This window comes from Lampris incognitus, chromosome 3 (genome assembly GCF_029633865.1).
Source record: "Lampris incognitus isolate fLamInc1 chromosome 3, fLamInc1.hap2, whole genome shotgun sequence".
NCBI classification, from domain to species: Eukaryota; Metazoa; Chordata; class Actinopteri; order Lampriformes; family Lampridae; genus Lampris; species Lampris incognitus.
Window position 1 is genome coordinate 15,188,457 of NC_079213.1, and position 13,643 is coordinate 15,202,099.

Here is a 13,643-nt window from a genome sequence, read left to right on the forward strand (position 1 = left end):
GTTCTGGTGTGACGTCGATAAATCTCTTCATCAGTTGCTGAATGTCCATCCGATCAAGAATGTCACTGTGGACGTGCAGTAAAGTCGGGTGTGTGAGTCGTCTCTGGGTCATATTGTTCCGTAGCCACGTTTTGAGGCGGTGAAAGGTGGAGAACGACCGCTCAGAGGAAGCGGCGGAGACAGGTAGACATAGGCAAAGTTCAATAAACATTTCCACCTCTGTGAGTAGTTCCCTTGTTTGAGGATGCAGTGCTCCGACAAATCCAGCAACATCTTGAGCTGACTTGAGTCCTTTTGTCTTGGAGAGCTCACCCATCAATGTGAGCTGCATATGTAGACGAGATTTGTCAATCTGATCGGGGAGCTGTGCAGCATTGATCTCATTCCACCCGGAGTAGGCTCCATTTGCGGCATTGGTAAGAGTATGCTCTCTCAGGGCAGCGACTTGCAGTCCTTCTTGGTCAAATCGGCGATCTAGCCCGGTTGTCACACGATCCAATGCCTCATAGAACTCACGCCGCCATTGCTGCTCTCCTACATCAGTCACGATGGCCTCAGCCTTCTCTGTATCCCTTAGACGGGCAGGGGGGGTTATGCTGGTTCGTGGAGGAAGGGGCATTTGAAGATTGTTTTTGTTCCTGCACAAGCCTCCACTTTGGCAGTCATCTCCTGGACAACTCCAAATTCTCGCAGTGCATGCATGCGCTGTCGTAGGGCAGTCACACACTCCAGTGCGCCCTTCGCACTTGCCTTCTCACTTTGGAGAGATCTGGCTACGGTCTCGCACGGTCCAAAACGAGCCTCACAGCTCAAAAGGCCAAAGTATGTTCTTGCTTTTGTAGCTTGTTTGTATAGACCAGATATTTTCGCCCGAGTATCTCCCCTTACTGTCTTGCCTTGTTCTAGCACCTTCAGTGTCTCCAAAAGGGCTGTGTAGGAGGAGCAAACCCGTGAAATAGCCCTTGTGCGCACAACCCATCGAGTCGGGCATAATGAGAGCAAGTTGTAGACCACCTCATCACTACCAAACATAGACTGGAACAGCGTCTTACGCTTTGAGGACTCCCCTGTCACCACTGAGACATTCCGTACAAAGTTTAGCCTGTCTGCAACAACGCGAACTTCCCTCGCCACTTCTTGTAACAGCAGATCTAGTGAATGGTCACTGCAGTGCACATAGAGTGCATTTGGACACAGCTCTTCCAGTTTTGCTTGCACGCCTGAGATGCAGCCTGACATTTTAGCAGCACCATCTAAGCAAAATCCCTTTAGATGTCCCAGCGGCAAATTCAAGTGCACAAAACATCTTTAATGCAGGGGGAAAAAAGTGTTTCTCCAGTTGAACCAGGCGTATTATAAAACCCGAGGAGAACATTCACTGTCTCGAGTTTTGAATCCACGTATTGCAGACTACAGGACAACTGCTCTGTTGTACTTACATCGGTGGTCGCATCCGCAGTTAAACCATAGAAATCGTGCGATTTCTCTTTGAAGAGCATGGGCAAATATTTCCAGTATTTCATTTTGAATTGTGTCCGACATCCAGTTGTCTCTCCGCTGCAGCCACTCGCGGGATTTAGGCAAATCACATGTCATCTCCATCATTAGTTTCCAAAGCACTCCATCTCGATTATCATGGCCTCTTAACGGAAGCCCCTCACTGCCGAGGAATCTTATCGATCTAAATATCAGTTCTAAGACGGTTCTGGCGGTTTGTTGCTCTTTCTCAACACCGTCCGACAGTAGAGCATTAATTGGAGTGTTGTTGAGCGAAGCAAGCGTCCTCACTGATTCTGAATGTATGTCTGACATGTCGTGCTGGCTAAACTTTGTGGTTGCTTTACGCCAGTCACAAAAGCCTCCTACTGTGAATGAACTTGTCTTTCTATCGTGGTGTCTTAATCCCTTCTCTACGGCTTTGCAGCAGGTGAAGCGAAGAACGGCGTCTCTCTCCGTGACACAGTGCAGCCATTTCCACCTGTTAAACCAGCTTTTTTGAAAAGATCGCTCGAAGGTCTCTGTTCCAGTTCCCCTCCCAGGAAAACGCACGTCTGGTCGACAAGGCTCGTCAGATCCTCACACTCACGTCAGCTGGGCGGTCTGGCCTGGGACGCGGAGCTGCCGAGTCCTGCCGGTCTGTGCTTGCTAACGTTAGCTCTTGGGTGTTAGCAGCCGCTGACCCGCTAGCTACACTGTCCGCACTGCTAATATCCCCCCGGTGATATATATAATCTAAACATTCTTAAGATTCGTTTTTGCGCCACGTTGCTAAGTTACCTCGTCCGACGGCCGTTTGCCAATCAGCGCCTCGTGACTGAGCGTTTGCATCATCATGAAAGTGACCCCGCCGTGAACCCGTAGGTCTGTCATCACTACAAACTACCACATTGATTTTTAACATGCTTTCTCCCCCACAGCAAAATTATTTATTATATCGTTTTAATATATATATATATATATATATATATATATAGTAACGTGCATGGATAAGTAGACACGTTGGTCCTTGACTAACGGGTCGGACCCTTTAGTCGACTGGTTAACGTTGTCGCTTGCGGTGCAAGAGATATGGGTTCGCGTCCCGGCTGTGGCGACGGTATCTCGGACTGCCCCCCGAATTCGCTACAATATATACTTAAAAAATGTGCAGGTAGCAGTAGGGGTGCTCCTTCTGTCTGCAGCTCCTTCTCCCTGCAGCTAGGCGGTGCTGCAGCACCCTCAGCACCCCCCTTCCCGCGCCCCTGATATCGTCCTTCAAACAGGTGAGATCGTTCCGGGTTTTTTTTTTATTATTATTTTGCTGGGGGTTATTTTTCATTGAACGGAGACGTAGACCTCCCCCCCCCCCATTTTTTCTGCTTCCGTGGCGGGTTATATTTTGCTTTTTCAAGACTCTTCTGCGGAGTATTTTGGATTACCCCTTTTCGTGCGGAGTGATTTTCTGTCCGTGTGAAGATGCGTCGCAAGAGGGCGGAGGAACCGACGCTTTACTGATGTGACATCGCGAACTGTTTGCTTCGACCCAAGTGTGAAATGTCAAGGTTTGAATGTTTGTTGGGGTTTGAGTATAGAATATTGTAAACACTTTGAAAACACTATCCTCACGGCTTTATCTTTGTCCTTTCTTGTTCACAAAAGCTGACTTGAACACAATTGAAAATCAACACAAATAGCATCTTAAAGGTTAATCAAATTTAACTCATGTATTTTGGTAGTAATCAATATTTACATAGCCGGTTGTTACAATGTGTTCAACTTGTACATGCTAGTTTCTTGTAGCTCTTAACACCTACATTTGGCTATGAAGAGACTTGATTAGTTTGATAAATCCTACAATCTCCACACTGTGCCTACCTGTTTCCTCTATTCCTTATAATGCGGTGTGACATTTTAGCAAAAACATTACCAAAAGCAGAGATGAGAAATTAAAATGCCAGTGCAAGATAGCCCAAATTACCTCTAAAACAAGAGACTGTTCTTATAATTCAGGTTTTTATTAGAATTAAGTATACGTGTAAAATTATTTTGGCACCTCAGCCTCCATAAGAACCAAATCTGGAAACACCAGTGGAGAGGATGCAGAAACAAGACAAAACACCATAAATACAGGGGAGACACTATAAACATATCTACATATAGTCCCTTTGAAGTACTTGGTGTAAATTGACAATGATGTCCTTTGAACTTACTATAACTGTAACCTTACTACATCTGTTTGTTTTTTTCCTGCCAATCAAGGGAATGGGAGGGTCTTGGCTTTCTATTAAATACTATAGAAAAGAGAAAAAAAAAGGAAACAAGATCAATCTATGATCTAATTAGCCATATGGGTTTTGGGGATATTCATTCAGACGTTTGGAGTCTGATTTACAGGTAGAAAAGCTTATTATCTACTTCCATGTCCCATCAACTCAAAATCAATTTTTGCTCAAATTCCATACAAACAATAAAGGTGTATAACATTCACTCCTCCAGAACAAATGTGAAGAAGCCTCATCCTAAAGTGCCCTTTTGCTACTAAGACATTTTTATAAAACATGACTTTCAGCTTCTATGTTTTGTATCTTGTAAACAAGAGATCTTAGGTTGGCAAATAAATTCATCAGTAATCACTTGTATTGTTACATATTTCATTTAGAGATTTAATTTAGGGTGGCACGGTGGCAGGTTAGCACTGTCGCCTCACAGCAAGAAAGTCCTGGGTTCGAACCTTGGGGTAGTCCAACCTTGGGGGTCATCCCAGGTCGTCCTGTGTGGCGTTTGCATGTTCTCCCCGTGTCTGCGGTGGGTTTTCTCCAGTTGCTCCGGTTTCCCCCACCATCAAAAAGACATGCATGTTAGGGTTAATACTCCTGTCTGTGCCCCTGACCAAGGCAATGGAAAGAAGAACTACAGTTGGTTCCCGGGTGCTGCACGGCGGCTGCCAACTGCTCCTAGCTACACAGCTAGGATGGGTTAAACGCAGAGCATAATTTCCCCACGGGGATCAATAAAGTATCTTTCAAATTTATGCCTGATATTTCTACCATGTTGATCAAGCCATAATGTATCTGTGTGTGCTGGTTCTTGCAAACCAATATTTCCTCTGCAACAAATGACATCATGTTGTATGGATAACTCCTATTGCCAGTGTCTCCTCACAGTCATAAACCTAGTTTGAACATAAAATGAGACTTCCAATGCATGTGGCTTTTCCTATCTATTTAAATGGCCCATCCAGGAAAAATGGCTTCTGATTCCTGATTTAAAGTCATTTGTACATACACAGGGCAAGGCCAACAACCTCCCAATCAAACTTTGGGTCCACCTGAGCTCTTTAATTAAAAAAGAAAAAAATTAATAATCATCACTACCATCATCATCATCATCATCATACTTCCTCTTGAGGGAGTGCTTCTTGTGATTGCTCCTATGACGCTGTTTACTGGGATACCCAGCTGTCTCCCTCAAGTGCAACTGTTCATGCTTTTTCAGCAGACCAGGAAAATTGAATCCTTTTCCACAAGTTTCACATGTCCAGGGCTTCTTGCTTGCATGCGTCCGTTTGTGGACGTTCAGATGGGAGGTCAGCTTGTAGGTTTTCCCACACAGATCGCAGCTGTATGGACGCTCATTGGTGTGTAGTCTGATGTGCACTTTCAAATTCCCAATCTGAGTGAAGGACTTGTCGCATAAGGAGCATCTATAGGGTTTCTCTCTGGTATGGATCCTTAGGTGAATCCTCAGGCAGTACTTACTGGAGAATTTCTTTTGGCAGATGGGACAAGGGAGCTTGGTCTTAGGCATGTGATCCTGCTGGTGCCTCTTCAGGTCCGACAAATACACAAAGGTCTTTCCACATTGAGAACACAGATACTGACAGTCACCGATGTGGTAGCCCATGTGCCGCTTCAACATGCTGGGCACAAGAAAACGCTTTCCGCATCGCTCGCACATGTGGGGGCGATCCCTTGTGTGCCAGCGCTCATGGTTGGCCAGCTTGAACGCTGTAGGGAAGCTTTTGCTGCAGTGCTTGCAGGGGAAGCTCATCTGGCTTGTGTGGCACTCCATGTGCCTTTTGAAGTAGGTGGACTGAGTGAAACCCTTGTTGCAGATGCTGCAGTGGAAGGGCTTTTGGCCACCGTGGACAAGCAAGTGTTTCCTCAAGCTGGGCATTCTGAGGAAACACTTACCGCACTGGCTGCAGTTGTAAGGCCGTGCCGTGCTGTGGGTTCTCAGGTGATTGTTCAGGAATACCTGTGTCCTGAAACTCCTTCCACATGCCGTGCACACAAAAGGCTTTTCCCCAGTATGGATACGCAGGTGATCTTTTAGCTTAGACTGATAGGGGAAGCGCTTATCACAAATGTCACAAGTGAATCTGTCTACTGGAGGCTTAGCTTGGCTTTTCCTTTTCACACTTTGCTTCACGCTGAACCCTGGATTCAACTTGGCCGGAGGAAGTGGTGGCAAGGTAGGGAGTGAGAGTGTATTATTGGCGATTTGTGAGACCCACTGGTGCAATGTAACCCGCTGAGTCTGAGGCCTCTGCTGACCATCTGTGTTGACTGTTCCAGCTCCAGCAGCGTTCTGTATGATGGAAACATGTTTGAACGGCACATGAATGATCTTGAGAGGGACTGAGCTTGAGGGCAGCACTTGCACCTCTGCTTTGTCCAGTTTGAGTGGTGCTGCTGGTGTTCCATCCATATCTTGATTGTGTAGAGTTGTACACTGCTGTGCTCTGGAGACCTCTTCAGTTTTATCTCCATCTGTACTCTCTCCTGGCAATGCTGTGGTGATATTCTCCTTCTCTACAGCGTCACTACTTTGTGTTCTTTTGCCCCCCGCTTCCTCAGATCTATTTTCACTCTTTTTTTCTCTCTGGTCTGCTGGTGTGACAGGGGTGTCCTTTGTTAGGTCGTCCACAACTTCTGGCATCGACCCTAAGTCTTCATTGTCACTGAGGGAGGTTGGGCTCATGGTGTTCGAGGTAACCTTTAACTGGCCCAGTGATTCTGATGGTTCTGTTGCACCCGGGCAAAATGAAAGTGATGTGAGCACGCATTCACCCACGTTGGAGGAGATAGCTGCTGAAAAGAGGGGACATAGGGGAAGCAGGGCCATAAAATTACATGTAATGCAATTCTCCTAAAAGTGTATTCTTTGACTTTTCAAATGTCTATCACTAGTATTTTGTATTACAACACAAAATAAAAAAAATTTTGCAAAATATAGGGTGACCGAAATTGTATTACTTTATTACTTAGATAATTCTTTTTGACCAGACAAATACAATAACTGTAAACACTGGAATAAGCTAAAATGCCAACAATATTAACTTCACAACAAATAGTGAAGAGCTGAAAAATAACCAAACATTGTCATTTCAACTTTTGTTTTTTTGTTTTTTTGGATCCCCCCCCCCTTTTTTTTCCCCTCCCCAATCATACCCAGCCAATTATCCGACTCTTTCGAGCTGTCCCGGTCGCTGCTCCACCCCCTCTGCCGATCCGGGGAAAGCTGCAGACTACCTCCACATGCCTCCTCCGATACATGTGTAGTCGCCTACCGCTTCTTTTCACCTGACAGTGAGGAGTTTTGCCAGGGGGACGTAGCGTGTGGGAGGATCGCGCTATTCCTCCCAGTTCCCCCTCCCCCCCCGAACAGGCGCCCCGACTGACCAGAGGAGGCACTAGCGCAGCGACCAGGATACATACCCACATCTGGCTTCCCACCAGCAGACACAGCCAGTTGTGTCTGTAAGGACACCCGACCAAGCCGGAGGTAACATGGGGATTCGAACCAGCGACCCCTGTGTTGGCAGGCAACAGAATAGACCGCTACACTACCCGGATGCCCTCTTTTTTCTTTTTTTCCTTTACATACAAATAAAATAAACCTACCATTGCTACCAAGGATTCCTTTGGGTTGCTGGTGAAAGAGGAGGACCTTCAGGTCACCTGGATCAGGGATGAAGCATCCACACTCTTCCAGGACAGAGGGCTCAGCGGAAATCATGGCACCAAGCTAATGGCAGGATGGTAGGCGAAAGAAATTAGTGTGTTTATACGTACAGACCTCCAGGTGAAACCTCATATTCCCATTGTGTTTTATGTTAGGTAACGTAGGTATATAGACCCTTTTATGACCTACGTCACGCATAGTATGCATGCGCATTTTGGCAGCAAAAGAGGCAACTTCTCCATCTCCAATCAATGCAGAGTGCACATGGATTTTTGATCGATTGACATTTAGATTTTTAAAATGTCATCTTGTTGTGTTGTGGGTTACCAGAACAGGTCTAGCAAAACTAAAGGTATTAATTTCTACCACATTCCACTGGAGAAAAGACCGTTCAATAACAGGGGGCCAGATTGGGGTAAAAGCATACTTGCGGAACGGCCAGTATCTTAGAAAAGATACTTGCCCTTCTTAAAAGTTATTCGTCCTGATCTGGTCGCAGCAGTGTATGTTCTCACTTCCCAGTCCCAACTAGAGTCCAGGGCCAGCTCTTATTTTTGCTGCCAAAATGCGCGCGCATACTAATCACGTGATCACTGTTTACCAACTGTAAAAGGGTCTATAACTTCATCCCTGCAAACCCTGAGAGCAGGATAAGCGGTTTGGATAATGGATGGACTTGAAAAAAATATCACAGTGCGCATGAATTACCAGAGTATTACTACCGAAACAGACTGTGAATATGAACAGCAGAGGTGCCAAGTGTATACTGACTAATAACTATATATCCCGGCTACCTTTTCATGATAGACATCTCTGATAAGAGACAGTGTTTATCTACATTGTTGTCAACATTTTCAGGAACTAATTAAATGATATGATGGAGTGCACAAGTATTCTGAACAATGATATTAGTGCGCATCTAAAGATATTGATTGTAACATTCAAGTATCATGAAATAGTACTTAATTGACTCCCAGAGGGAATTACTCTTTCTGGCCTTAGCTACATAACACTTTCCCTGGAGCTGAAAGGAACTGAGCATCTTGTTTAAAGATGATACAGCTTAAAGGGCAACATAAAATGTGGTCCCCCCTTGTCTCTTTTACTACTACTGCTACTACTACTACTACTACTTTGAGCTGCTCCCGTTAGGGGTCGCCAAATCGGATCATCCGTTTCCATCGCTTCCTATCCTCTGCATCTTCCTGTCACACCAGCCACCTGCATGTCCTCCCTCACCACATCCATAAACCTCCTCTTTGGCCTTTGTGCTGTGCAGAGACAAGCGGGAACTATCCACTTGTCACTGCACAGTACATATTACTGAAATATGCTGAGTTGTTTGGGTGGACATTGAGGTGGGAGAAGGCAGTGTCTCTAAAACTGGGGGTTTTGGAGATGCACTTCTGACTCTTAACAGTTTGTAATGGTTTTACAAAGATTACAAGATAATTAGAAAAAAGTGTAGTCATTTTCAACGTTCATTTCATTGAAAACAATTTAAGGAAGTTTATTTAAATTACATTTTGTAATTGGGTTTCATGAGGTAGAAGTTAATTATACTTTATATAGTTAATTATACTTTAAAAGCTGTTTGCCTTTGGATCGAAGAATCGTCCTTCAAACCAGTAGGCTAACTTGGCGCCCCAAAACTGTGTCATGTCATAAATAAGTTATATGTACTTACCTGAGATAGGTTGGGCACAGGAAAAAGCTGTTCCAGTTTGTACACTAGACCTGCAATCAGAGCCTGCAATGCTGTATCAAACTTTGAGCCATACTGCACATGGAAAACATCCTGCAGGATGAGATATGCATGAGATATGGGATGTGAAAACTTTCAAATACTATGCTTTAACATTTTATCACTTGGCAACATTTGTCCAGGCTCCTTGGCTAATTAAGGACTGAGTTGATCAAACTGCAAGACACATGATTCATCTGGCTTGTGAGGCTGGATCAGTGGTTAGTGTCATGTTCAGCTGGTGATGCTCAAAGCAGCAAAAAACTTTATGCGTTTGATATTCAAAACAGTATGTTGTCAAAAATGGGGCAGGTTATACCAATCAAAATGAACACTAGAATTATTAAATCTGAATCAATTCATCACATTTAATCAATTGAAATATACGTTTTAAGATAAGGAAATTATAACCAAGTATGACAGCAAACATTTCTGTTCCTTTAACTCTCCCCAATGCAAAATTCTCTTCCCACTCTCTGGTTGGGACACAAAGGTCAGCCAGATTTTATGGTGCACCGGGAGCAAGAAACATTATCTCATCTTTTTCAAAATTCAACCATGACAACATCCTTGTTCAAGTCCAGGCATTGTTGTCAGAATTCAGCTTCACTATCCACTGGGCCATCTTGCTCCCTTGCAGATTTTCCTGTGCAGATTTTTCAGTGTAGCAAATAAACAATGCTAAGGGCTTTGACTGTCATACTGTTAAGTGTGACAAATGGCAAAAATAATAAATAAATAAATAAAAGTGAAGAGCAGACTCAACTACTGAAAACTTTAAGACATGAGACCAAAGCTTTTTGAGTGAGTGTTTGTGCAAACACATCACATGTATGTATTACCTTGGGATAAAAAATAGAAAACCACTAATTCTGTTACACTGGGCTGCTTGATTCACATCAGTTAAAATACCAAACCTGGAAGAAGTGCCTCCTTTCCGCAGTGCTTTTGAGTAGATTTTGGACCAACACCATGAAGTTAATTTGAGCCCTTTCCACGTCTTTGTCGTTCTGTAACACGGAATGCATATTAAGTCTCAGTTGTTTGGTTTTCAAATAAAAAAATGAAACTCCAACTCACAAAAAATAAATTGTCAAAACTGAAACTGAGCTCTGCAATTCTGCTGCACTGGTGAAAATATTTTAACTGTACATCACCACAGTGATCGCACCATCTCCCAGAAAATCTGTACATGTCCATACCCCATTGGATGTTGAGATTTTCAGCTTATTTACGAGAGCTTGAACAGCATGGGAATCCGGTGTACCTTCTTGCTGTAGCAACTCAAGAATAATCTAAAATAAAGGACAATTATTGTGGCAAAATTAGGACAAAGGGTATTGTAAACACTTTAGAACTACTAGTTGTTCAGTTTGATCTCACACACACACACACACACACACACACACACACACACACACACACACACACACACACACACACACACACACACACATACACAGAGGAAAAGAACACACCCTTGCCCTCAATCCCAAGATCAGTTGGGCTGTCTGCTTAAAATTCATGAGCTCTGGAATAGTTTGGGTCACCACAGTCACAAACTCCTCCACCTTACTGTATTGTGCCACATTTCTCTGCAGTATGACCTGCCATATGTATGAATATGTCAGCTGCAAAGGAGAAGCCAATAATCGAAGCGAGGCCAGAGGAAGTGGGGTAGGGGTTGAACCTGTGTGAGACAAAAGACAGAGAGAAAGGTTGGCAACTCAGAGTTAGTATTGACTGAATGAATGAATGAATATTCAGTCAATTTTGTGATACAATGGCATTCAGTTAAGAGCAGAGAGCTTCTACTTATATATATATATATATATATATATATATATATATATATGTATGTGTGTGTGTGTATATGTATGTATATATGTATACTTTGGAACCTTTTAAACAGAAACCAGGAAAAGAAATAGTGCCGCTTTAAGCTGGAAATTATTTTTTTTCTTTTAAATTCTAAAACCCTGCAACTAAGACTGCATGTACTAAAAGTAGAGCTGTGCAGTAATTCAATTTTTTACTTTCACCATCTTTCATCAGTTTTGTGCTGGGATGAAATTCAGATGTTGCCATATCATGATATATAATTTTGTAGTCTAACTTTAGGATAAGAACGTATTACATAGAATTTGTCACAAAATGAGGTCTGAAATATTTGAGGGAGTATTGTGTGAAAACTAGTTTTGACTTGATGCTATATTTAACATTACCAAACAGTTCAATGTGATTTAACTCAGTTGGGTCCTTAATCCTGGTATTTTTGCATGCAAACATATATATATTGTGTGAAATTTCCCACAATTCTGATAATGATATTTTGGATATGGCCCTGCACCAGCTGAACGTAAGACATAATTTGCTGGAAAGGCTGAAGTGCCCTTGAGCAAGGCCAATATAGGGGGCGCTGCAGAGCTAGAGACATCCTTCTGTCGCTTTCAGTGTGTGCGGTGTAGGTTGGAGTTGTCTGAGAAAGCGGTCGTCGAGAAGAGCGCGAAAATAAACAAAATAAAAAGAAAGCAAGTCAATTCAGATCACGTTTGAAGAGACAAAACACGGGATCAACACTGAAATGATGGCACGAAACCATGAAGGGCAAACGCGGTGTCATTCCGCGGGAGGGGTAACTATACTAACTAAATATAGTTCAAATCAAACCGCAGCCGGCCAGTGTGTGTTGGAATCCCACACACCAAAAACCTCCCGGGATAAAGAGATAAATCGTAACCTGCCGTTCATAGATTACTATCAGTTAAGGTAAAATGGCTGTGTTATAAACTGGTAATATGTTGGGGCCAACAGTGTGTGGTAGCCGCCAGCGAGGGCAAGCGAAGCGCACCAGATATCAATTTAGCAGTCGCCCAGAAACTTACGTCGACTCTCGAGTTGTTTATTCATTTTGTTAAGACGCTTTATAGCTCTTCAGACGGTGAAATTAATCCATGAATCGACTATAGTTTGGGTCATTTAAACGCTATGATATTACAGTTATTGCTACAGTCAAGCCACGAAGAGTAAAGCAGAGACTTCTGGGAATATGGTTTTCAAAATAAGAGCCGGAGTAGTTCCGACGATTCGCTTCCCCCTCTACAAAATAAAAGAGCGGATTCATCCTCAATCTTTTAACATTTTCGTCCCTCTGTCACAGTTAATAATAAAGATTAGCTAATATAATAATGATCCATATCATATAATAATAAAGCCCACCGCTTATGGTATTTCATTATTATGGTATATTCATTATGGAGATTATTCATACAGGGTCAAGGTTTTATATATATACATGACCAAGTTTATTCTTAGATCTGAGCTGAAATTTTCATGAACAAGCTATATCTAAAGCACTTTGAGAAAAAGGGTGTACATTCTAGACACCTTTCGTATTTTTATTTTGTCAGATAGTTGCCAGAAACAAATATGGTTGAGAGCTGGAGCAACACATGACAGGTCAAGCAGTCAATCAGTCTTTATTTATATATCAAAATTCATACATTTAAATGCATTACATTGTGCTTTACTGTGTATGCCTCATGAAAAGTTTGACATATCAACATGAGTTCAACATACACTTCTGAGACAATATTTTCAAGGTTAAAAAAAAATCCTCCGCTTGATCAGCTGAAAGTGAACACCCTGCTGGACATTTGGCTCCAGCTTGAGCTGCGACAGCAAAGAGTAGGAGTTGCTTTTGCATTGTGTGCATACAATTCTGATCAGAGTAGAAATTTCTTACTGCACTTTATCAGCAATGGATGGTGATTAGCAATCAGGCTAAGTCTGAAGAGAAGATATTTGTTGCAAAATTTCAGTGTGTACAGTGTTCTTTAATCATAGACCACGGAGGGCCATGTCTGAAAGCCACTTCCTTTTGCCATTGTACAGGTTACAATGAAATTTGTTCTCTGCATGTAAAACCCGTCCTATTGTATAGGAGCAGTGGGCAGCTGCAGCACCCGGGGACCAACTCCAGACCATTGCATTGGTCAGGAACACAGACAGGAGTATTAACCCTAACATGCACGTGTTTTTGATGGTGGGATGAAACCCACGCTGATACGGGGAGAACATGCAAACTCCACACAGAAAGGACCTGGGACAGCCTGGGGTTTGAACCCAGGACCTTCTTGCTGTGAGGCAACAGTGCGAACCACTGGGCCACATGCCGCCTTGTGTGGCAACAAATTATTTTCCTCCTGTTTTGTTGGTGTATTAATAGAAACTCTCGTGCCATTAAGAACCTGGTGTACTGTATGACTTGTGACCATTAACTAGAGTTTCAATGCCCATGTGTACTATTCACAGAGGATTGGGGAATGGTTTCAATAACAGCATTGCAAGATGGCGACAGATGTACTCTTATCCGCCTCCCCCTCAGTTCAGGGATGGTCGTTCCCTCTTCACATAGATGGTCTCTTTGACTCCCCGTTCAAACCAGCATTCC

At 43.2% G+C, this 13,643-nt stretch overlaps 1 protein-coding gene and 1 long non-coding RNA gene across 2 annotated transcripts; both read right to left on the minus strand.

The window, feature by feature from the left end:
* Positions 1–3,495: 3,495 nt before the first annotated feature.
* LOC130110642 (zinc finger protein OZF-like) lies at positions 3,496–6,344 on the minus strand. Its single transcript, XM_056277801.1, has one exon. The coding sequence runs from the start codon at positions 6,187–6,189 to the stop codon at positions 4,837–4,839; it is 1,353 nt and encodes a 450-aa protein (XP_056133776.1). The 5' UTR covers positions 6,190–6,344; the 3' UTR covers positions 3,496–4,836.
* A 4,048-nt stretch (positions 6,345–10,392) lies between these two features.
* Positions 10,393–12,207, minus strand: LOC130110768 (uncharacterized). The gene is made up of 3 exons (XR_008810064.1): positions 12,076–12,207; positions 10,669–10,880; positions 10,393–10,485 (listed from the first exon to the last, which is right to left on the minus strand). It is a non-coding gene; the product is annotated as an uncharacterized LOC130110768 (long non-coding RNA).
* Between the last annotated feature and the right edge of the window lie 1,436 nt (positions 12,208–13,643).

Bases quoted from the DNA above. Each gene is read 5' to 3' on its own strand.
- LOC130110642 (XM_056277801.1), bottom strand. From the start codon at position 6,189: ATGGATGGAACACCAGCAGCACCACTCAAACTGGACAAAGCAGAGGTG.